The 25,816-nt window shown below is 44.8% G+C and overlaps 1 protein-coding gene across 2 annotated transcripts in view; it reads left to right on the top strand.

Annotated features, from left to right (window-relative positions):
• Positions 1-25,816, top strand: part of USP34 (ubiquitin specific peptidase 34) — a 282,270-nt gene that overhangs the window by 235,731 nt on the left and 20,723 nt on the right. For both annotated transcript variants that reach the window (XM_069768887.1, XM_069768888.1), the window contains 11 exons: positions 3,454-3,622; positions 8,320-8,394; positions 8,496-8,647; positions 9,502-9,550; positions 9,669-9,773; positions 11,122-11,166; positions 11,450-11,554; positions 11,640-11,787; positions 14,260-14,894; positions 16,043-16,200; positions 20,246-20,324. In XM_069768887.1, the coding sequence (XP_069624988.1) occupies positions 3,454-3,622; positions 8,320-8,394; positions 8,496-8,647; positions 9,502-9,550; positions 9,669-9,773; positions 11,122-11,166; positions 11,450-11,554; positions 11,640-11,787; positions 14,260-14,894; positions 16,043-16,200; positions 20,246-20,324 (1,720 nt within the window). The remainder of the gene's footprint in view (positions 1-3,453; positions 3,623-8,319; positions 8,395-8,495; positions 8,648-9,501; positions 9,551-9,668; positions 9,774-11,121; positions 11,167-11,449; positions 11,555-11,639; positions 11,788-14,259; positions 14,895-16,042; positions 16,201-20,245; positions 20,325-25,816) is intronic.

The raw sequence follows: 25,816 nt of genomic DNA on the forward strand, positions 1-25,816 counted from the left end.
TAATTGCTTCCATGGAGGCCCAGGAATTTCTATGCTCAATAGATATCCAGGACGCCTACCTCCATGTCCCGGTATTTCCCGGACATCACCGTTTCCTGCGCTTCGCAGTACAACAGGAACACTTTCAATTCGTCGCCCTGCCGTTCGGTCTCGCAACCGCTCCAAGGGTGTTCACGAAGATCATGGCGGCGCTGATGGCAATATTGAGAGTCAGAGGCCTGGTCCTATTTCCATACCTCGACGACATTCTCATCAAGGCTCCGTCCTTTGCTCAGGCCCACGAAAGCCTGTCCATTGTTCTCGACACCTTAGCCCGTTTTGGGTGGCTGGTCAACCGGAAGAAGTCCTGCCTTATTCCTTCTCAGCGCATCATCTTTCTGGGCATGCTTTTCGACACTCGTCAGAGCAGAGTCTTCCTTCCCAAGGACAAGAGATCCACTCTTTGTCTGGACATACGCTTGCTCCAGGGTCCTCGGCCTCCCTCCCTCCGATCGGCCATGAAGGTTTTGGGGAGGATGGTGGCTACCTTGGAAGCGATTCCCTTCGCCCAATTTCATTCGCGACCCCTTCAGCAAGCCATTCTGTCTCAGTGGGACAGGTCTGTCTTCTCCCTGGATCGGCCGATCAGGCTCTCTTCTCGGGTCAAGCGGTCCCTCAACTGGTGGCTGACGTCACCTCTCATCTCCCAGGGCAGGTCCTTCCTTCCAGTTCACTGGCAGGTGGTGACAACGGACGCCAGCCTGATCGGCTGGGGTGCGGTTTTTCGCCACCTGACGGTTCAGGGCCGTTGGTCGTTGCAGGAGTCAACTCTGCCAATCAATGTCCTCGAGATTCGGGCCATCTTTCTGTCCCTCCGCCACTGGGAAAGGATCCTCAGGGGCCTTCCAGTCCGGATCCAGACGGACAACGCCACGGCTGTGGCGTATGTCAACCATCAGGGGGGGACCCGGAGCTCCTTGGCCCTTGCCGAGGTATCCAAGATCCACCTTTGGGCAGAGGCAACGGTTCCGGTGATATCCGCGGTGCATATCCCCGGCGTGGACAACTGGGCCGCCGACTTCCTCAGCCGCGAGGGCCTCGCGGCAGGGGAATGGTCCTTGCATCCGGAGGTCTTCCATCAGATTTGCCTTCGATGGGGGACTCCGGATGTGGATCTCACGGCGTCTCGAATCAACAGGAAGGTTCCGCAGTTCGTCTCCAGGTCCCGCGATCCTCTCGCAGTGGACGTCGATGCTCTGGCCATTCCTTGGTCACAGTTCGAGCTGCCCTACCTGTTCCCACCCCTTCCATTACTTCCCAAGCTGTTGAAGAAAATCAAAGCGGAAGGGGTGCCGGTCATCCTGATCGCCCCGGATTGGCCCAGGAGAGCTTGGTTCGCGGAGCTCGTCAACCTTCTCGCGGACGCTCCCTGGCGCCTTCCAGACAGGCCCGATCTGCTGTCCCAGGGTCCGATCTGCCACCCGAATTCTCGGTCGCTCAGTTTAACGGCGTGGCTGTTGAGACCGCGGTTTTAAGAGCGTCCGGCCTCTCGGACCGGGTGATTCACACCATGATTCAGGCTCGGAAGCCTTCGTCTTCCAGGATCTACTACCGCACCTGGAAGGCTTACTTCCGTTGGTGCGAGTCCAACCGCGTTCCGCCTATGGTTTTTTCCCTGCCTTCTCTTTTGGCCTTCCTTCAGGCAGGACTGGATTCGGGCCTGGCGCTTAGCTCCCTGAAGGGTCAGGTCTCTGCGCTTTCCATCCTCTTTCAGAAGACCTTGGCCTCTCGGCCACAAGTTAAGACCTTCTTTCAAGGGGTAGCCCATGCTGTCCCGCCGTACAGGGCCCCTGTGGAGGCATGGGACTTAAACCTGGTACTGGACGTTCTGAGGGTTTCCCCCTTTGAACCTCTTAGGGAGATTCCTCTATCAGTTCTATCTTGGAAGGTGACCTTTCTTGTGGCCATCACGTCTATTCGCCGCGTTTCCGAGTTGGCGGCCCTGTCTTGCCGCCCTCCGTTTTTGGTCATTCACCAGGACAAGGTGGTCTTCCGGCTCCCACCTTCCTTTCTTCCTAAGGTGGTTTCCACCTTCCACCTCAACGAGGACATCGTTCTACCTTCCTTTTGTCCAGTTCCGACTCATCCTCTGGAGCGATCATTGAACAAGCTGGACCTCGTCAGGGCAGTGAGGATCTATCTGGACAGAACGTCCACTTTCCGGAAGACGGATTCCTTTTTCATCATTCCTGATGGCACGTGCAGAGGCCAACCGGCTTCTAAAGCGACTATTGCTCGCTGGATCAGATTGGCAATTTTGGAGGCTTACCGGGTCAAGAACAGAGTGCCCCCTCCTGGGATTAAGGCTCACTCTACCCGAGCAGTCGGCGCCTCCTGGGCGGTGCACCACAGGGCTTCCGCCTTACAGCTTTGCAAAGCGGCAACTTGGTCTTCCATCCTCACGTTCGCCAAATTTTATAAGGTCCATACCTACGCTTCGGCGGACGCCGACCTAGGCAGAAGGATCTTGCAGGCGGCAGTAGTGAGTCCTCTGACCTGATGGAAGTCTGTCTTTCCCACCCGTGGGACTGCTTTGGGACGTCCCATGGTTCCTGTGTCCCCCAATGAGAGGCGATAAAGAAAACAGGATTTTTGGTTGCTTACCGTAAAATCTGTTTCTTGAAGCCTCCATTGGGGGACACAGCTCCCTCCCAATGTTTCTGTTATCTGTTTTATGACTGTTCTCACGTTTACAGTTCTCAAGTTTGTGGTTATGGTTTTTCAACCTTGTTCTTTTCTCCTACTGCTTTCTCACTAACTGAAGAGTATAATGCCAGTCGGTGGGGTGTACACTGCAGAGGAGGAGCTAACTTTTTTATTTGCATAGTGTCAGCCTCCTAGTGGCAGCAGCATACACCCATGGTTCCTGTGTCCCCCAATGGAGGCTTCAAGAAACAGATTTTACGGTAAGCAACCAAAAATCCTGTTTTTACTCCGATTTGGTGTATGTGGTGTACGCATTGCTGTTGTTAAATTTACTGATCACCTCCAGTCTCCCAATGTTTGTTTGCTCTATTCTAGTGCCCTCTTGCACTTGGTGACCTCCAATGAGACTAGTCAGATCCCACCGTGTCTAGTGTGTTGACCGGAAGTGACTGTCACAATGCAATCTTATGTCTTGCACTGAGAAAGCGACTTCCCATCCGGCTAGTCTCGTTGTGGGTTTCATGGCGCAGAAGATGAGCGATTGATAAGTATACAAACACCTGCATACACTTACATGGGAGAAAAAGTGAAAGTTTCACTGGCGTGCCACTTTATTCCATCATCATACAGAATGGTACAATGTTTTGCATTCAGCTCTAATGCTCCATTCTGCATATTTATGGAAAGATGGCTGTTAGGGCAAATGCTGTCAGTATTTCTCTTAAGTCATTCGATATTTAACGCTCATCTCCTTGGTGCATTGTGCAGCTCTGATGACATGGATGGGCCTGTAGAGGATATTGGCAGTCGTTCCTGTGTTACACGATTTGTAAAAACCTTGCTGTCGATAATGGAGCATGGAGTGAAGCCTCATAGCAAGCACTTGACCGAGTACTTTGCATTTCTCTATGAATTTGTCAAAATGGGAGAGGAAGAGGTAATTTCGTATGTTCTGTATAACAGTAGATATTTGCCTGTGTTTATACAATTTGTGGTTGTAAAATATGTATATACGTAGAGAAGCTAGGGGAGGGCTGACGTGCTGTGGAAGGTGGGGAAGAAAGGGTCGAACCTGCAGCAGCAGAGACTGACACACTATGGTCATTTTTTTCTTATTTACAATTGTAAGTATTGAATGAAATCTGTCATATAGATAGATCCCCCAATTGTTTGTGCTTGTCGGTCAGTAAATGATACATTGGTACCTTTATAGCATCTCTTCTAAGCCTAAAACCAGAGAAATGCTTTTATGTCCAGAGCACTTGAAGTAACCGTCCTTTTAATTTTTATTTAATAAATCAATCTTAAACATGAAAATGAGCAGCTGTGTAATATATCTCATCAGAGGAATCTGCTTCTTTCTCTGCCAGAATTGATCAGTCATTATCAAAATTCTCAATTCTGAGGTAAAATCTGTATTCAGTGCAGACACTTTCCCCATTACTGAGAGGAGATGGCGGCTGGTGAGATTCTATGTAGATGGAGGAGCTCGGCCTGTAGCTCCTCTTCCGCCGTACAATCTCATCAGCACCAGCCGCCATCTCCTCTCAGTAACGGGAAAGTGTCTGCACCTAAAACAGATTTGACCTCAGAATTGAGAATTTTGTTAATGGAGGATCAATTCTGGCAGAAAAGGAAGCAGATTCCTCTGAAGATACCTAACATAGAAGCTTATTTTCACATGTACTATTGAATTGGTAAATAAAAATGTAAATGACGGTTACTGGTTTACAAAACGCTACGGCCAGGTTCACACTGCGTTGCTAGCGTCCATTAGACAGACTGTTACACCGCGGCATAACGCGGTGTAACGTAGTCCGTTAACGCTGCCATTAATTCTTATGTCGGACGCATCGCTAGCGCAAGCCCACAATGGGCGTGCGCTAGCAATGTGCCGTCATTGAGTGACGGACCTGGGACACAGGCTGCAGCGTTTCCGGGTACGTCACCGCTAGCGCAGATAGAGCATCTGCTAGCTCGATCTGCGCTAGCGCGATCACATACCAGCACTTGCGTTAACAGCAGCCCGTTAACGCATGTGTTGAACAGGCTGCTGTTTACGCAGTGTGAACCTAGCCTAACTCCTGAAATTCTTTCCATCTTTAGCATCTTGTGCTCGGAGTGGCTCAATGTGACGTCAGGTGCCTGCCGAGAAATCTATCACCTGCATCGATCTCCGCTGTCCTGCTAAGAGCACTGGCTGCAGCGTTCTGTGCATGTTGAAGAGCTCTTGCGCCTGCAGATGTACATAGTGGCTGGGTGGCACATGCGCAGTAAAATGTTGAAGCCAGTGCCCTTAGCAGGAGACCCAAGTTTGCAGAAACATAGAAAGCGCTCATCTACGCAGGCACTACAATTTCATAACCGAGAACTAAGCCAGCTCACTGCGTTCACCAGAGAAATGCTCACAGCCATGAATGCACACGCCAACAAAATGACAAGTTATCCACGCCCCTCCGGCTAGTAATATATTATGTGGCCCTGGCTGTACTGATAGTGTTATCACCCCCACCGAAGCTGTAATATATCGCTCCGTAATCTGTGTACAGTGTACTCCGGCCGTACCCGTGTAACGTTGTCACCTCCCTCCAATCTGTAATACAGTTAGGTCCATATATATTTGGACAAAGACAACATTTTTCTAATTTTTGTAATAGACATTACCACAATGAATTTTAAACAAAACAATTCAGATGCAGTTGAAGTTCAGACTTTCAGCTTTCATTTGAGGGTATCCACATTATAATTGGATGAAGGGTTTAGGAGTTTCAGCTCCTTAACATGTGCCACCCTGTTTTTAAAGGGACCAAAAGTAATTGGACAACTGACTCCAAGGCTATTTCATGGACAGATGTGGGCAATCCCTTCGCTATGTCATTCTCAATTAAGCAGATAAAAGGCCTGGAGTTGATTTGAGGTGTGGTGCTTGCATTTGAAAGGTTTTGCTGTGAAGTAAACATGCGGTCAAAGGAGCTCTCCATGCAGGTGAAACAAGCCATCCTTAAGCTGCAAAAACAGAAAGACCCATCCGAGAAATTGCTACAATATTAGGAGTGGCAAAATCTACAGTTTGGTTCATCCTGAGAAAGAAAGAAAGAAAGCACTGGTGAACTCATCAATGCAAAAAGACCTGGGCGCCCACGGAAGACAACAGTGGTGGATGATCGGAGAATAATCTCCATGGTGAAAAGAAACCCCTTCACAACAGCCAACCAAGTGAACAACACTCTCCAGGAGGTAGGCGTATCAATATCCAAATCTACCATAAAGAGAAGACTGCATGAAAGTAAATACAGAGGGTTCACTGCACGGTGCAAGCCACTCATAAGCATCAAGAATAAAAAGGATAGACTGGACTTTGCTAAAAAACATAAATAAAAGCCAGCACAGTTCTCGAAGAACATTCTTTGGACAGATGAAACCAAGATCAACCTCTACCAGAATGATGGAAAGAGAAAAGTTTGGCGAAGGCGTGGTACAGCTCATGATCCAAAGCATACCACATCATCTGTAAAACACGGCGGAGGCAGTGTGATGGCTTGGGCATGCATGGCTGACAGTGGCACTGGGTCACTAGTGTTTATTGATGATGTGACACAGGACAGAAGCAGCCGAATGAATTCTGAGGTATTCAGAGCCGCCATACTGTGTGCTCAGATCCAGCCAAATGCAGCCAAACTGATTGGTCGTCATTTCATACTACAGATGGACAATGACCCAAAATATAAAGCCAAAGCAACCCAGGAGTTTATTAAAGCAAAGAAGTGGAATTTTCTTGAATGGCCAAGTCAGTCACCCGATCTCAACCCAATTGAGCATGCATTTCACTTATTAAAGACTAAACTTCTGACAGAAAGGCCCACAAACAAACAGCAACTGAAAACCACCGCAGTGAAGGCCTGGCAGAGCATCAAAAAGGAGGGAACACAGCGTCTGGTGATGTCCATGAGTTCAAGACTTCAGGCAGTCATTGCCAACAAAGGGTTTTCAACCAAGTATTAGAAATGAACATTTTATTTAAAATTATTTAATCTGTCCAATTACTTTTGGTCCCTTTAAAAACAGGGTGGCATAGGTTAAGGAGCTGAAACTTATAAACCCTTCTTCCAATTTTAATGTGGATACCATCAAATGAAAGCTGAAAGTCTGAACTTCAGCTGCATCTGAATTGTTTTGTTTAAAATTCATTGTGGTAATGTCTATAACCAAAATTAGAAAAATGTTGTCTCTGTCCAAATATATATGGACCTAACTGTATGTTATATGGCTCTGCAGCCTCTGTACAGTGTCACTCAGGATATACCGATAGATATAATATTATCCCTTCTCCTATTACTCCAGCCTATGTACAGTGTGAGCCCAGCTGTACCAATACAACGTTATGACCTCCTTCCTGACCTGTTATGATATATGGCTCCACAGCCTGTGTACCACGTGAACCTGGCTGTACCGGCATGTGCCAATTTTCCGTATGTGAATACAGTCTTAGCCCTCAATTTTTCCTGTGGGCATTTTTCATGGAGCCGCTCACAGGGTGTGGATGTGCCTATTCTCAGGCACAGGCCATGATCCCTATGTAGCATTCCATTGTAACTTAAGATTTATATCTTGGTACCGTGTTAGCCAGTAGATAAAACAATATTTAGAATTGAGAGTCCTCAGTGGGTTGACACCTTTTAATGGCTAAATGAAAAGATGGTAACAAATTGCAAGCTTTCCAGACTACTCCGGTCTCTTCATCAGGCATAGACTAATACAAATTCTGAAGAATCACATATTTATACACAACACAGCAAAGAAATAATGCCATAGATAAGACAGGTGACGTGAAGCAGAACTACCATTATGGGAGAGGGATGAACAGTTGTGACCATAAATATTGGAACAGTTCATAGATAAGGAGTGTGAATATTTTATTGTCCTCCGATTGGGCACTGGTTCTGTGTTGGGATGTTGGGGCCCCTGAGTAGTCTTGAAAGCTTGCAATTCACCATTTTTTAGCCATTAAAAGGTATCATCCACCGAGGACTCTCAATTCTAAATATTTTTCTATTGTAACTTCTAAGGTAAATCCTTAGTCCAGCCACAAGGATAGAGCAATATAATCTTTATGCTGATAAAACATATTTCATTCGAGTAACATCAGAAGAATTAGGTACACAACGTAGGCCCAGTTCAAATAGTTTACCCCCTTGTACATCATGGTGTTTAAAAAAATATATACATGTGAAAATTTATACAATGATAGTGTGTAAAAAGCTCAAAACTCCTTGCTTTTGTACCTGATCTTTACGATGTTGCACTGCTGAAATCTGTTTAATTACCTAAAGAACATTTTCTCTATCCATGTGACTGGACTAAGGATTTACTACTGAAGCTAGATTTTGTAGGAAGGCCGACACATTGACCTATCACTCTTAGAGTGAGGCGCTAAGGAGGGAAATAACCTCGCAGGCTGAGTTTCTTTAAGGGCTCTAGGCGTGACAGCTTTTCTCCGGATTCAGACAATGGATAGCAGATATAAAGGTGCCTTCAAGGCCTTTCTTTTCCTGACCTTACAAGTGCATATCAATGGCTTTGAAGGGTTGAACTTGCTGACAGATTCCGTTTAATTAATATTGTATTTCCTTTCAGAGCCAGTTTTTATTATCTCTACAAGCCATATCAACCATGGTGCATTTTTACATGGGAACCAAAGGGCCTGAAAATGTAAGTGTGAAGTACACAGCCGCATTACTCTAATGTTGGTAGAAAACATTATTTGATGTGTGTTTTGAATCCTTTTTTACGACTGTACCTTTTGTGTTCAGCCACAGGTTGAAGTATTGTCTGAAGAGGAGGAAGGCGAAGAGGAGGAGGAAGAAGATATTCTCTCACTAGCGGAGGAGAAGTACAGGCCAGCAGCTCTGGAAAAGATGATTGCTCTAATAGCTTTCCTAGTGGAACAGTCGCGTTCAGAAAGGTTGGTTGAAACTTATCTACCTGCTCCTTTTCACTTCATTTGGTCCTCATCAAGTAGTCAATACTCTCTGGATATTGCTTAGCGCAGTGTTACACTTAAAATGAAGTCTATCGACAGTCTGAGAGTACTGCACCAGGGTACATATTGGAAAAGCCTTCGTCTTCAGCTTATTGGCCGTTCTTTTCAAACTTTTCTTAGGCCTCTTTCACACTTCTGTCCTTTTCCTCCCGTCGAAATCTGTCGAGTTTTGAAAAAACAGGATCCTGCAAATTTTTCTGCAGGATCCTATTTTTTCCCATAGACTTGTATTAGCGACGGATTGTGACGGATGGCCATCCGTTTCATCCGTCGTGCAGTGGATCCGTTGAAAAATAGTGGTCCATCTGGAAAAAACGTTCAATGAAACGTTTTTTGTCAGCGTCGGAAAAACGTGCAACGATGCATCATGCGGCATACGTCGTTGGCTATAATGGCATCCTACGGACGCAGGATGCTTCGTTGCAGGAATCTAGCGACGTATTGCGTTTTTCTATTCTGAGCATGCCTGGAACGATTTTCTAGTCTGGGGAAAATCTCTCTCTCCTCTCCCTCTCCCTTTTGCTGCATACATGGAGTATGCACTTGGGTGGCTGTATTTTAGATGGTAAGTTAACCTGTTAACTATACTGAACGGGGAGAACAGTAGTTATGCTGAACACTAAGCACTGTTAATACGGATTGCCACTTCATGCATCTTCTATGAATTATTTCACCCTTTTGACTCCAACCAAAAAAACTAAAGTATAATTTGAATTCTATTTGTTAATAAAATTTAATCTGCTTAAACTAGAATATATTTTTCTCCTCCTTGACAGGCACCTTACTCTCTCCCAGAATGACATGGCAGCTTTAACTGGTGGAAAGGTAACCGTTTTGGCAGTGTACTCATGTTCAGATGCTATTTACTTGTATATCTTCCGTGCAAACTCCTTCCTTGTAATTATCTGAAGATCCCTCTAATGTTCGTTTTTTGTTTTTTCAGGGTTTTCCCTTTCTGTTCCAGCATATACGTGATGGAATCAATATCCGGCAAACTTGTAATCTCATTTTCAGTCTTTGCCGATACAACAATCGTCTTGCAGAGCATGTGAGTACAGTAGTGTCTCAGCTACGTAATACATAGTGACCTAGTTAAAAATAAAATCTGAACCTAAAGTTCTACTACTGAATAGCGCTACAACGGACTACTACAGTATGTGTTAAAGGAATTTTCTGAAACTTAAAGAGAACCTGTGACCCCCAAAATCAAAGGTGAGCTAAGCCCACCGGCATCAGGTGCTTATCCACAGCATTCTGTAATGCTGTAGATAAGCCCCCGATGTATCCTAAAAGATGAGAAAAAAAGGTTAGATTATACTCACCTGGGCGGGCCGTCCGATCCAATGGGCATCGCGGTCCGGGGCCTCCCATCTTCTCACGATGACGTCCTCTTCTGGTCTTCATGCTGCGGCTCCGGCGCAGGCGTACTTTGTCTGCCCTGTTGAGGGCGGAGCAAAGTACTGCAGTGCGCAGGCGCCGGGAAAGGGAGAGGCCCCGGCACCTGCGCACTGCATTACTTTGCTCTGCCCTCAACAGGGCAGACAAAGTACGCCTGCGCCGGAGCCGCAGCGTGAAGGCCAGAAGAGGACGTCATCTGATGAAGATAGGAGGCGCCGGACCGCACCAGCAGCAGTACCGCCCCGGGTGAGTATAATCTAACCTCGTTTTCTCATCTTTTAGGATACATCCGGATGCTTATCTACAGCATTACAGAATGCTGTAGACAAGCCCCTGATGCCAGTGGGCTTACCTTACCCTCGATTTTGGGGGCGACAGGTTCCCTTTAAGCCTCATTTGCCAATCCTTTGGATAGGTTAGAAATTTTTGATTGTGCAAATTGGTGGAACATGTGATTATTCATGGCTCATTCACTGTTTACTTAGGCACAGCTCTTAAGGTGGATTTTCACAACCTGATTTTATAGGCTTAAAATTTACCAATTGATCATTTATTAACCGGTTTCCACAGGAAGACAGAGCTTAACAATGCCTACTGATCGATCTGTAGTAGATCTCTCCACACACATACAGTGCCATTATTCTTGGCTTTTACTCATTGGTTAATTTAGTACAGGCACAGTGAATCATATTGGTGGAAACACAATTTTGTGAACAGTTTTGTCAATTTTTCAGAGCATAAGTGCTTATGTATCAATGCACCATAAAATAAAATCTATAGCAGTCATGAGATGGTGTAGTTCTGCCACTTTTGGCTACTGGTCCACCTCGCTTCCCCCACTTCTCTTGTCACTTTGAAAAAGTTGGTTGGGAAAAATAAAATCAGTCAGTTTTGCGAAAAGTTGTAAGGTTGATATGTGTTGATAGCTTGTAAAATGCAAAGAGGAATTGTTCTGTTCTCATGCTTGTTTTTGTTTTTATTTTTATTTTTTAATAAAGATTGCATCAATGCTCTTCACATCCATAGCAAAGCTGACCCCAGAGGTAAGAGGCATATAGCTACCAGAGTCGCCCTAAACAAGCATTTCACTTGTAAAATGTTTACAGTATTATAAATTTTAAAAAAGCATAAAACCAAAAATTTGTGTTTTGCATCTTCATGGACAGTGTCAATTTATTTTCTTCTACTGGAAGACTCAGTATACCCCCTTCTGAAAGGAGCACCTGTTTTTGTGTTTTTTGTAATTCTACTGATGCTGTACGCATAACTTGTTTTTTTGATACATTCTGACATCTAAATTTAATGTTGATCTACTCTTTATTTTAGGCTGCTAATCCATTCTTCAAACTGCTGACCATGATAATGGAGTTTGCCGGTGGGCCACCAGGGATGCCTCCTTTTGCCTCCTTTATTTTGCAAAGAATATGGGAGGTGAGTAAATATAATAATAATAAAAATCATTAGGCATTATAGAAACTTCTACTTTAGTCTTGCTTTTTTTTTTTTTTTCTTACAGGTAATCGAGTACAACCCATCTCAGTGCTTGGATTGGCTGGCAGTGCAGACTCCACGAAACAAGCTGGCACATAGCTGGGTGTTACAGAACATGGAGAACTGGGTGGAACGTTTCCTGCTGGCCCACAACTATCCAAGAGTGAGAACATGTAAGCACCTTGAAGTTAAAGAAGTCCATAACAGTGGAGGGGCTAACTAGTGACATCCGTGTAAATATTACTTCAGAAATACCTTCACTTAAAACATTAGTAAAAATGTTTTGTATGGCTTACTGCACAAGAATATACTGAACAGATAAAGCAGAGCATTAATTACCACTAGTCTTGTAAACTATGCTGCCTGACCTGCATTTTTTTGCATTATTTTCAAACTACGTTTTGATGGTGTAAAGCACAATAGATATTAATAGATGGGGAATTCATACATTAGATTGGATCTTAAAAAGCAACTTGCACATATTTATGTATATTCTATGTGACATTAGGAGTTTACTCCTCTCCTGGAATGTAGCTACTGTGGAAACCAGCTGTACACTCTAAAAGATTAAAGCCATCATTGCTGCAGATGGAAAATGCAAATCAACGCAAACTTGATTTTCTTACTATCAAACTAAGGCAATTTAAAAACTTGGGAATACCTTTTATAATTAAACCTAATGCGCTGCGGAATATGTTAGCGCTATATAAAAATAAAGATTATTATTATTATTATTAATCTCTAATGGGCATCAACAATGTATTCACCAGTAGCTATTTTATATATGATGGAAATACACTTCAGTAATCTGCCTATTGGGACTGTGTAGTAATTGTCCCTGGTATTGCAGCCTTAGTTCCATCTGATACCGTAAACTAAAGGTGACTTTAGAGTGAATGTTCATTACTGCACACACGTTTAGGGTTATAACTACTTGGCACCATGATTTAAAAACTAGGGACTAGCCTCATCGTGTTCTGCCTAGTCAGGGGCTGAGGTCACTGGACATGGAGCACTGTTTAGCTGTTGCCTCACTGAGCTGATCTCTATTAACGCCCTCTGTTAAAATAATCTTGCTCGCCGATCAATGTGCTCCCTTTCACTGCTCAGTAGGTATAATTAATGGTGATGTGCGAGTGTACTCGTTGCTCTGGTTTTCCCGAGCACGCTCGGGTGATCGCCGAGTATTTGTTAGTGTTCGGAGCTTGTTTTCAGCTGAATGATTTATAGCTATTAGCCAGCTTGATTACATGTGGGGATTCCCTAGCAACCAGACAACCCCCACATGTACTCAGGCTGGCTAGTAGCTGTAAATCATTCAACTGAGGCAATGAAAACTATATCTCCGAACACTAACAAATACTCGTAGACCACCCGAGCAACGAGTATACTCGCTCATCACTAATAATGTCTGAAAGTCATTGAATTCCATAGGCATACGGGCATATTGGGTCCCATGAATGATCCAACGAATCTGTGATGGGAAGTTTTAACCACGTGGACCCCCACACCTATTAAAGGGAACCTGTCACCCCCCCAGGCGTTAGAAACTAAAAGAGCCACCTTGTGCAGCAGTAATGCTGCATTCTGACAAGGTGGCTTTTTTAGTTAATGGTGCTGTAAATGCTGGAATAATGCGTCTTGTAATTTCTCCAAAATACCTGTCTTCAGTCCTGGAGTCAGGCCTTTCCCCCCTGCTGCACACACCACACAGCCGTCACCCAGCTGTCTTCTCGGCGCCGGGCGCCGCCGCCTCAGCGCTGTTTTCAAATCATCCGGCGCCTGCGCTCTTTTGTCCTGCCTGGGGCAGGCGCAGTGAGCGCTGCCCGTCTGACCTCATATGCAGTCTCGCAGACTGCGCCTGTGCGGCCGCCCTGCTTCTGAATCCCAGCCCCGCAATGTGAATAAATCATAAGACACTGCGGGGCTGGGATTCACAAGCAGGGTGGCCGCACAGTCGCAGCCTGCGAGACTGCATATGAGGTCAGACGGGCAGCGCTCACTGCGCCTGCCCCAGGCAAGACAAAAGAGCGCAGGCGCCGGATGATTTGAAAACAGCGCTGAGGAGGCGGCTCCCGGCGCCGAGAAGACAGCTGAGTGACGGCTGTGTGGCGTGTGCAGCAGGGGGAGAAAGACTTGCCTCCAGGACTGAAGACAGGTATTTTGGAGAAATTACAAAACACATTATTTCGGCATTTACAGCACCAATAACTAAGAGAGACACCTTGTCAGAATGCAGCATTACTGCTGCACAAGGTGGCTCTTTTAGTTTCTAACGCCTGGGGGGGAGGGTGACAGGTTCCCTTTAACTTCAGTGCAATAATTGGAGAACATTACTATGTCAGGAGACCCCGCTATGCGAATACTTACAAATACATGGCACCCACTGATGGCTATCCAAGAGGAATACCAGTGCGTGTGTCATGACTTTGAGCATGAGTGTGAACACCTGAGTTAGATGTCAGTATATAGGCTACTCCTTAATCTGCATACAAATGGTACTAGCCATTGGTAATATATTGAGTTGTACATTACTGAAACCGGGGAGCCATGTGTGATAAGTGGGTTTATTTTGTTTTTTTTTTCATTTTGCTCCTTTTTGTTTTTTCTCATTTCAATAATTTTGTTGCTTTTGTCTTTTTTAGCTGCAGCTTACCTGCTAGTATCCCTGATCCCAAGTAACTCTTTTCGACAGATGTTCAGATCGACACGTTCTCTTCACATTCCTACACGAGACCTTCCCCTTAGCCCAGACACAACAGTTGTGCTTCATCAGGTGTACAATGTCCTCCTCGGCCTCCTTTCTAGAGCAAAGCTTTATGTTGATGCTGCTGTCCATGGTACCACCAAACTGGTGCCGTATTTTAGTTTTATGACTTATTGTTTGATTTCTAAAACTGAAAAGCTCATGTTCTCTACATATTTTATGGATTTGTGGAACCTCTTCCAACCCAAACTGTCTGAACCAGCCATAGCCACGAACCATAATAAGCAAGCATTGCTTTCATTCTGGTACAACGTATGTGTTGACTGTCCTGAGAACGTCCGCCTTATTGTTCAGAACCCTGTTGTCACCAAGAACATTGCCTTTAACTACATTTTGGCTGACCATGACGACCAGGATGTGGTGCTCTTCAATCGTGGCATGCTGCCTGCCTATTACGGTATTCTTCGTATGTGCTGTGAGCAGTCGCCTGCCTTCACTCGTCAGCTTGCCTCACACCAGAACATTCAATGGGCCTTCAAAAACCTCACACCACATGCCAGCCAGTACCCCGCGGTAAGCAATGTCAAGAAACTCGCTAAATAGGTCGTCTGGCATCAATCATTTCCACATCTGGAACAGCAATGCCAATAATGTCCCATTAATATGTCTGCTTTAACGTGTGCACAAGAAGCTGGTATTATATATATATTCTAGCCTATTAAATGGGGAAGATGCGCAATATCTTCCGTACATGCACAGGATTGGGTATGTATGTGTAGACTCGGCGTCATTGGCAATGCTCACCTTCCAATGCAGAACTGAGTAGTGCCAGATCACACCTTTAATTTACTTTATTAACTTGAATAATATCATAGTAAAATGTGTGAGTATATGTGTGTATGTATATAGGTAAGCCTTGTCTGGAAGCCACTGCAGGGGAGATATTGCATTACATGGTGGCTATTCAGATGACCATACATTTAATACATAGAGGGCTCTCGTTCGCCAGAGAGGTTCTTCATTCTAGATCAGAGGGGGATCTGAGTGGTGGAAAAGGATGGGGTCACCTAATATGAGCTCTATATGGGCTGGATTTATCCTATGGACACAACCCCTTTCCTCCTTTCATTATTCATAATCCGTTAAGTACCTCATAGATAAGACTGACATGATAATTCAGCAAGGCTATGGGAAATATAAGCCGTTTCAAGGTGGTTTTAATTATGGTGGTTAATTATACCCATAATTTAGTCAGTTTTTTGGCAAACAGAGCCTTTGATCATGTCATAATGATCCTACTGTGATTTGATCTTTGGTGCTAAGCTAAGCCTCATAAGCCATATTGGTGGTTTTTGTATTTCATGCAATTTTCTTAGCATCTTTTAAGGTAGTTTACCAGGATGTTAATACTGATTTCAGATCTGTGGGGTCTGTTATCCAGCACTTCTGTCGGCCAGCTTGTCTGAGCGTGGTAAACAGGGGCAAGCCTCATTGCTCCCTTATTGTCTACTGTTCACTGATCAGTATGGGAGCTGGGGGTCTGGCCTCCGATTTGATATGGATAGCCTATCTGAAAAGAAAATCAATATCTTTATCCAGGAAAACCCCTTTAAATAGATTGCTGCTTACATTGCAGAGCCAAGAATTGCTGATTTCTGAAATACATTCTCCAAGGACTTTTTCAATCATATTTTTAGCCTTTTTTTTTTTTTACTTTCTAGGCTGTAGAAGAATTGTTTAACCTCATGCAACTGTTTGTAGCTCAGAGACCAGACATGAGAGAAGAGGAGCTTGAGGATATCAAACAGTTTAAGAAAACTACAATAAGCTGCTATTTACGTTGCTTAGACGGTCGCTCCTGTTGGACTACATTAATAAGGTAAAGGGAGTGTGGAAAGAGCTGAACTAACAGTTGGTCTCCAATCATGTTAATAAGCTGTGTTTTTAATGTTCTAATAGCCCTTAAAAGATTTAGTCAATTTATAAATGCTTGCTTATCTTATATCTCATATATCAGCACTTACATATTTAATGTATACCTGCTAGGGGTTGACTGAGCAGAATAAAAACTTTGCTAAAGGTATACGACATGTGTAAAAAAAAAAAAAAAAAAAACATTCATCCTTCTCGGCACCCACGTGGACCTAGCGCAGACCGCTCCATGGCAAAGAGAGGAAGTGATGGTGTCACTGCTCCACCAACAGCCGGGACACTGCTGCCTGTGATTGGGCAAAGTTTTATTTCTTCTGGACAACCACTTTAATCCCTTAACGACCGCCGATACGCCTTTTAACGGCGGCAGTTAAGGGTACTTAAACCACAGCGCCGTTAATTAACGGCGCTGTCGAAAAAGTGAATAGCGCCCCCCAGAGTCAGATTTTCTATGGGGTCTCGGTTGCCGGGGGTAGCCGAGACCCCAGAGAACATGATTCGGGGTTTTTTTTTTACCGACCCCCGAGTTGCGATCGGCGGTAATTAACCGTTTACCGGCGATCACAAAAAAAAAACGCGATTTCCCTTTTAATTTCTCTGTCCTCCGATGTGATCGCACATCAGAGGACAGAGAAATGGGGTCCCAGATAGCTCCCCGATACTCGCCTCTCCCCCGGTGCTCCTCGTGGCTCCCGATGGGCGCTGCCATCTTTTTCCGGCAAAAAAATGGCAGGCGCATGCGCCCGCTGGCCAGCACCGGGAGGATCTTTGGGGTCTCGGCTGCCGGGGGTAACTGAGACCCCAAAGAACATGATCGGGGTTGGTTTTACCGACCCCTGTTTTGCGATCGCCGGTAATTAACTGTTTACCGGTGGTCGCAAATGAAAAAAAAAAAAAGTAAAGTGTAATTCTCTGTCCTCTGCTGTGATCGCACATCAGAGGACAGAGAAATAGGGGGATTCGGGGACCCTATTATACTTACCGGTGTCCCTGGGTCCTCCTGCGTCCTCTCCTGCCCGCCGGCTTCTTCATCGGGAAAGAAAATGGCGGGCGCATGCGCAGTGCGCCCGCCATCTGCCGGCCGGCAGGAGAAGAGCAGTTGGGGCTAAAATTAGGGTTGGGGCTAAATTTAGGGTAAGGCTATGTGCACACGTTCAGAAATTCATGCAGAAAATTCCTGTGGAAATCGGGACATTTCTGCCAGATTTCCGCATGAAATCGCAAAAAAAAAACGCAAAATTAATGAGCAGGTTCATTATTTTTCTGCAATGCGTTTTTCATGCGGAAAAACGCACATCATGTGCACAGAAATTGCGGATTTCATTAAAAATGATAGGATGCTTAATGTATGCAGATTATTTGCGGTTTTATAGCGCAAAAACGCTAAAAAACCGCAAATAATCTGCAACGTGTGCACATACCCTTAGGGTTGGGGCTAAATTTAGGGTTAGGGTTGGGGCTAAATTTAGGGTTAGGGTTGGGGCTAAATTTAGGGTTAGGCTTCATTCACACTTGCGTCGTTCCGACATATCGACGCACGTTGTAAAAATTGTGCACAACGTGGGCAGCGGATGCAGTTTTTCAACGCATCCGCTACCCAGTCTATGTCCTGGGGAGGAGGGGGCGGAGTTACGGCCACGCATGCGCGGTCGGAAATGGCGGACGCGACGTACAAAAAAAGTTACATTGTACTTTTTTGTGCCAACGGTCCGCCAAAACACAACTGATCCAGTACACGACGGACGCGACGTGTGGCCATCCGTCGCGATCCGTCGGCAATACAAGTCTATGGGCAAAGAACGCATCCTGCGGGCACATTTGCAGGATCCGTTTTTTGTCCAAAACGACGGATTGCGACGGATGCTAAACGACGCAAGTGTGAAAGTAGGGTTAGGGTTGGGACTAAAGTTAGGGCTAGGGTTAGGGTTGGAGCTAAAGTTAGGGCTAGGGTTGCGGCTAAAGTTAGGGTTAGAGTTGGGATTAGGGTTTGGGTTAGGGTTTGGATTAGGGTTGGTATTAGGGTTAGGGTTGGCATTAGGGTTACGCTTGGGATTAGGGTTAGGGGTGTATTGGGATTAGGGTTAGGTTTGAGGTTAGGGTTGAGATTAGGATTAGGGGTGTGTTGGATTTAGGGTTTTGATTAGGGTTAGGGTTGACATTAGGGTTGTTTTGGGGTTAGGGTTGTGATTATCGTTAGGGTTGTGATTAGGATTATGGATCGGGTTGGGATAAGGGTTAGGGGTGTGTTGAGGTTAGGGTTGGAGCTAGAATTGGGGGGTTTCCACTGTTTAGGTACATCAGGGGGTCTCCAAACACGACAGCCAATTTTGCAGTCAAATGGTGCTCCCTCCCTTCTGAGCTCTGCTGTGCGCCCAAACAGTGGGTTACCCCCACATATGGGGCATCAGCGTACTCGGGATAAATTGGACAACAACTTTTGCGGTCCAATTTCTCCTGTTACCCTTGTGAAAATAAAAACTTGGGGGCTACAATATCTTTTTTGTGGAAAAAATATATATTTTTTATTTTCACGACTCTGCATTATAAACTTTTGTGAAGCACTTGGGCATTCAAAGGTCTCAGCACACATCTAGATAAGTTCCATGGGGGGGTCTAGTTTCCAAAATGGGGTCACTTGTCGGGGGTTTATACTGTTTAGGCACATCAGGGGCTCTCCAAACGCGACATGGCGTCCGATCTCAATTCCAGCCAATTCTACATTGAAAAAGTAAAACGACACTCCTTCTCTTCCAAGCTCTGCGGTGCGCCCAAACAGTGGTTTACCCCCACATATGGGGTATTGACGTACTCAGGAGAAATTGCACAACTACTTTTGTGGTCTAATTTCTCCTGTTACCCTTGTGAAAATAAGAATTTGTGGGCGAAAAGATCATTTTTGTGTAAACAAATGCGATTTTTTTATTTTATTTTCACGGCTCTACGTTATAAACTTCTGTGAAGCACTTGGGGGCTCAAAGTGCTCACCACACATCTAGATAAGTTCCTTAAGGGGTCTAGTTTCCAAAATGGTGTCACTTGTTGGGGCTTTCCACTGTTTAGGCACATCAGGGGCTCTCTAAACGTAACATGGCATCCAATCTCAATTCCAGCCAATTCTGCATTGAAAAAGTCAAACGGCGCTCCTTCACTTCCAAGCTCTGCGGTGCGCCGAAACAGTGGTTTACCCCCACATATGTGGTATCGGCGTATTCAGGAGACATTGCACAACAAAATTTATGGTTTAATTTCTGTTTTTACACTTGTGAAAATAAAAAAAATGGTTCTGAATTAAAATGTTTGCAAAAAAAAGTTAAATGTTCATTTTTTCCTTCCACATTGTTTCAGTTCCTGTGAAGCACGTAAAGGGTTAATAAACTTCTTGAATGTGGTTTTGAGAACCTTCAGGGGTGTAGTTTTTAGAATGGTGTCACACTTGGGTATTTTCTATCATATAGACCCCTCAAAATGACTTCAAATGTGACATGGTCCAAAAAAAAAATGATGTTGAAAAAATGAGAAATTGCTGGTCAACTTTTAACACTTATAACTCCCTAACAAAAAAAAATTTTGTTTCCAAAATTGTGCTGATGTAAAGTAGACATGTGGGAAATGTTACTTATTAACTATTTTTCGTGACATATCTCTCTGATTTAAGGGCATAAAAATACAAAGTTTGAAAATTGCGAAATTTTAAAAAACTTCGCCATATTTCCGTTTTTGTTTTTTTTATTATAAATAATCGCAAGTAATATCGAAGAAATTTTACCACTAACATGAAGTACAATATCTCACGAAAAAACAATCTCCGAATCAGCGGGATCCGTTAAAGCGTTCCAGAGTTATAACCTCATAAAGTGACAGTGGTCAGAATTGTAAAAATTGGCTCGGTCATTATGTACCAAATTGGCTCTGTCACTAAGGGGTTAAATGCATAGTTGTGTATATTGTTTACCATATGTGATTTAGTAACCCAGTATACGTGTGTATTGCAGTGCCTTCAGAATATTGTTAGAGTCTGATGAAGACCGGCTCCTTGTTGTATTTAATAGAGGCTTAATCCTGATGACAGAGGTAAGCTACTCACACTCGGGCTTCTGAATGGTACACATAGAAAACAGATCTATTGAATATAGCAGTGGTGGGGAAACTTTTTTCTGCTAAGGGCCAATTCAATTATTATAACCTCATTTGGAGGCCATACAAAATTAACTTGAAAATGACCCTGCTAGATTTGGTCAAACAATTAACTCGCCCATAATGTGATAGCTTGTACTGCTTATGTTTGGTGGTAATATTGCTACTCACAACTGCTTTTCCAGTTTTGCATCAGTCTTGAGCACAAGTTGAATCTTTGCAGTATGTTTTGTAGTGCACTGTTCACAGCAGTAAGTTGTACTGAACACAGATGTAGGTTACACTACAGGTCTCCTCACAGTGGGAAATAATTGCTTACATTTATAGAACTCAAGCAGTTGGAGGTCTGCTGTATACACATCACATAAGATACAGTGAGACTGCACTATATACATCACATAAGAGACACCGAGACTGCTGTATACATTACATTGGAGACACTGGGATTTATCCATACTCATCACATAGAAGACACTAAGGTTGGTGTGTACAGACACCACATAAGAGACACTTGGGCTGGTGTATGTACTTCACATAGGAGACTCCGTGACTGCTATATATACATCACATGTGAGACACCCAGACTGCTGTTTATACACACATCACCTAACCTCAGACATAGACAGTGGGGCTGATGCATCACAAAAAACAGACTGCTTGCTTCATCCTCAAAATAGACAGCATAGGTCACTGTAACTTGACATCCAAAGAACGTCTTGACGCTAAAATTGGCAAACGTCAGGACCTGCATGTGCCATAGTGTTCAGTAGTAGTGATGAGCAAATATACTTGTTACTCGAGATTTCTCGAGCATGCTCGGGGTATTTTTTAGTGCTCTGAGTTTGTTTTTCTTGTCGCAGCTGAATGATTTACATCTGTTAGCCAGCATAAGTACATGTGGGGGTTGCCTGGTTGCTAGGAAATCCCCACATGTACTTATGCTGGCTAACAGATGTAAATCATTCAGCTGCAGCAAAAAAAACTAAAACTCCGAACACTTTAAAAATACTCAGAGGACCCCCGAGCATACTCGAGAAATGTCGAGTAACGAGTATATTCGCATCATCACTATTCAGTAGTGAATGCTGTTTGCGTGAGCTCACAGTGTATGGGAAGATTTAAAGAGCTGGTGTCAAGGTAAAACTGGGCTGGCCTCTGAAGCACAGCAGTCCCTGTGAATCTACCCGGGGCCATAGAAAATTACATTGTGGGCCGTAAAATGTCCGCAGGCCGGAGGTTCCCCACCTCTTGCATATAGCAAGGCTTGACGTTCCCAAGTCTAAATATTTTGGATCCACACTATAATTTTGGGTAGATAAATGAAAAAATTATCACATGTAAAATAGTTAGCATCAGACTCTGGACTGATTCAGCGTTAATACTCTTTACCCTCCAGTTTCTTCTTGGAGCCTCTTGTAAGGGGGAGTGTAAAAGCAGACACTGTACAGTTGTAAAATAATTGCTTGTTCTTAAGTTAGGCCTTCGGTTTCTGTCAGATCTGTGGGGTCTAACTCTAAGCACCCTCACTGATGTGCTGTGTTTTTATTCACTGGTATTGGATAACACTGCAGTACTGACACTATTTAACAGATGACTTGCAAGTATACGGAGTACGGTAAACATTTTAAGAGGTTTCAAATGAGCACCATGGCCCCTCTAATCAGCCAATCGACAAGGTCCAACTCTGTTAATATTTTGATCCCAGAAATTCCCTTTAATACCACTGAGTAAAGTCCACTCCCATCATGCCTCTAGTAGCAGTCAATCCTTTGTTTTACATCTAAGCTTTTGCAATAGAGCTCCAGGTGATAAGTCACTTATTTATTTTATTCACTTATTAAGCACCATTAATTCCACAGCGATTTACAGACATCGGCTCTGTCCCCATTGGAGCTCACCATCTAGATTACCTATCGGTATGCTTTTGGAATGTGGGAGGAAACCCAAACAAACTTGGGGAGAACATACAAATTCCTTTCTGTTGATTTTAGTGGGATTCGAACCCAGAACCCCAGCGCTGCAAGGCTGCAGTGCTAGCCACTGAGCCATCTTGCTACTCTATGGTTCTTAAATTTAAATAAAATCTAGGAGTCGAATATAAAATGTGGTTCCTTTCCCTTTCTGGAGCCCTGTATTATGTGCAGTTCAATGTGAACTATTGTTAATGCCATCCAGTGCACATCTTGCCACATGTATGCAATCCTTGAGCAGCCGATCGAGGGTGCATACTGCTGTGCGAGATGTGAGCACGTTGTGCATTTGGAAACCCAGATTCTGAATCTAAATGTGCAGCTGGCAACACAAAGATCCATAGACAATATGGAGAGGAGTCTTCTGCTCACTGCGCAGACGCTCAATGGGATAGATGAGGGGGGGATGGTAGGATGGAGCTGCAGGACGATGAAGTAGCAAGCTAGGTGACCGTTAGAAGGCCGGGTAGAGGGAAGAGTGCCAGGGAGGCTAGTCCTGATCTGGAACACCCCAATAAGTTTGCTAAGTTGGCAGATGAGGGGGTGCCAGTACAGGGGTAGCACTGCTGCAGTCAGGCATGTCCTCTGAAAGCCGGAGGAGTGACTGCTCCAGTAAGGAGGGAAATAGGAGAGCAGGGGAGGCCAGACAGGTGCTGCTAGTGGGGGACTCAATTATTAGGGGAACAGATAGGGCAATCTGTCACAAAGACAGGGATCGTCGAACGGTGTGCTGCCTACCAGGCGCTCGAGTCCGACACATCGCTGATCGGGTGGACAGATTACTGGGAGGGGCTGGTGAGGACCCAGCGCTCATGGTGCACATTGGCACAAACGACAAAGTTAGAGGTAGGTGGAAGGTCCTTAAAGATGATTTCAGGGAATTAGGCTGCAAGCTGAAAGCAAGGACCTCCAACGTGGTATTCTCCGAAATACTGCCTGTACAACGCCAGAGAGGCAACGGGAGATTAGGGAGGTTAATAAGTGGCTCAAGAATTGGTGTAGGAAGGAGGAGTTTGGGTTCCTGCAGAACTGGGCCGACTTCTCAGTTGGCTACAGGCGCTACGCTAGGGATGGGCTGCACCTCAATGGGGAAGGTGCAGCTGTGCTGGGGGAGAAAATGGCTAGAAGGTTGGAGAAGTGTTTAAAGTAGGTATTGGGGGGGAGGGTATTCAATTTATAGGAGGGGAAGATAGTGCAGATAGAGACCTGGGCACAAATAAGGAAGTTGGGGGTGGTGGTGGTATGGGGGGTGGGGTTAGAACAATTAATAATTTAAGAAACAATAGAAGTACAGAGAGGAGCATCAAGTGCATGTATACTAATGCTAGAAGCCTCGCCAACAAAATGGACGAATTAGAACTAATGTTGTTGGAGCATAATTATGACATGGTGGGGATATCTGAAACATGGCTGGATGAGAGCCATGACTGGGCTGTTAAATTGCAGGGCTATAGCCTGTTCAGAAATGACCGTACAGATAAGCGAGGGGGTGGGGTGTGTCTATATGTAAAATCGTCCTTAAAACCCATCCTGCATGATGATATAGGTGAATTTAATGGAAATGTAGAATCCCTGTGGGTGGAGATAAGGGGAGGGGGAAAAATAATAAATTACTGATAGGGGTTTGTTATAAATCTCCAAAAATAATGGAAGCAACGGAGAATATCCTCGTAAAGCAAATAGATGAAGCTGCTACTCAAGGAGAAGTCATTATTATGGGGGACTTCAACTACCCTGAAATAGATTGGGGAACAGAAACCTGCAGTTCCAGCAAAGGTAATCGGTTTTTGACAACTATGAGAGACAATTACCTTTCACAACTGGTTCAGGACCCAACAAGAAGGGGGGCACTGCTAGACCTAATATTAACCAACAGGACAGACCGCATAGCAAATATAAGGGTTTGGGGTCACTTGGGGAATAGCAATCACAAAATAATAAGTTTTCATGTATCCTTTAAAAAGATGTGAAGTAGAGGGGTTACAAGGACACTAATCTTCAGGAGGGCAAATTTCCAACGGATGAGAGAGGATCTTGGTGCAATTAACTGGGACGATATTCTGAGACACAAAAATACACAAAGAAGGAGACGTTTATTAGCATCCTGGATAGGATCTGTGCACAGTATATACCGTATGGGAATAAACATACTAGGAATAGGAGGAAACCAATATGGCTAAATAGAGCTGTAAGGGGCGCAATAAGTGACAACAAGAAAGGATTTAGAGAATTAAAGGAAGTAGGTAGTGAGGAGGCATTAAATAAATACAAAAAATTAAATAAATTCTGTAAAAAGCAAATCAAGGCAGCAAAGATTGAGACAGAGAGACTCATTGCCAGAGAGAGTAAAAATAATCCCAAAATATTCTTTAACTACATAAATAGTAAGAAACTAAAAAAATGATAGTGTTGGCCCCCTTAAAAATAGTCTGGGTGAAATGGTGGATGAGAATGAGGAAAAAGCCAATATGCTAAATGACTTTTTTTCATCAGTATTTACAAAAGAAAATCCCATGGCAGACAAAATGACTAGTGATAAAAATTCCCAATTAAATGTCACCTGCTTAACCCAGCAGGAAGTGCGGCGGCGTCTAATAATCACTAAAATTGACAACCTCCGGGCCCGGATGGGATACACCCTCGAGTACTGCAGGAGTTAAGTACAGTCATTGATAGACCATTATTTCTCCTTCGCCTCATTGGGGGACACAGACCATGACCATGGGTGTATGCTGCTGCCACCAGGAGGCTGACACTAAGTAACACAAAGAAAGTTAGCTCCTCCCCTGCAGTATACACCCTCCTGCTGGCCCCCAGCTAACCAGTTCTTGCTTAGTGTCCGTAGGAGGCACACGGACGGGTCTGTTATTCAGACCCAAAGATTTTACCTTTTTACCTTTTACAACGGACGAAGGGGGCGACGGATTCTTTCATGGTCCGATCTCCCCCGAACCAACAACAGGCGAGCACGGGAGTTTCACCTCTCCGTATCCTCTCCTGCGACGTGGGAAGCCACTGCCTGAGCTGATTTTAGGGGCGACGGGCCTCTTCATGGGCACCGATCTCCCCCCTCCCTTTTCAGACGAGCACTGGAGTTTCACCTTCAGTATCCTCTTCTGCAGCCAGGCCTATTGCCGGACATTCAGCCCTGTCCACCAGGTTTTACCCTCGGCTGTACAGAGGCACCTTCCAGCGTGGCGTCTGAGCAGCCCCCCACTGCATCACCACTGAAAAAGCGGATGATGGAAGGAGGCAGACGGTTCCTCTCCACCCCTCTTCTGCAGGTATGGTGGATGGAGGCTCCCCACCCCTACACCGTCCTATCTTCCCAGGCACAGCTCCTACCTGTACGGGGTAAGTGCACGTTAATAATTGACTTTTTTGGCGGTCATAGGTGGGCTCCATAGCGGCAGGGTCCCCACAGAGCTTTGCGGTCCCTTTCCCTTAAGTCCGCGGGTG

This window comes from Ranitomeya imitator, chromosome 5 (assembly GCF_032444005.1).
Source record: "Ranitomeya imitator isolate aRanImi1 chromosome 5, aRanImi1.pri, whole genome shotgun sequence".
Taxonomy (NCBI): Eukaryota; Metazoa; Chordata; class Amphibia; order Anura; family Dendrobatidae; genus Ranitomeya; species Ranitomeya imitator.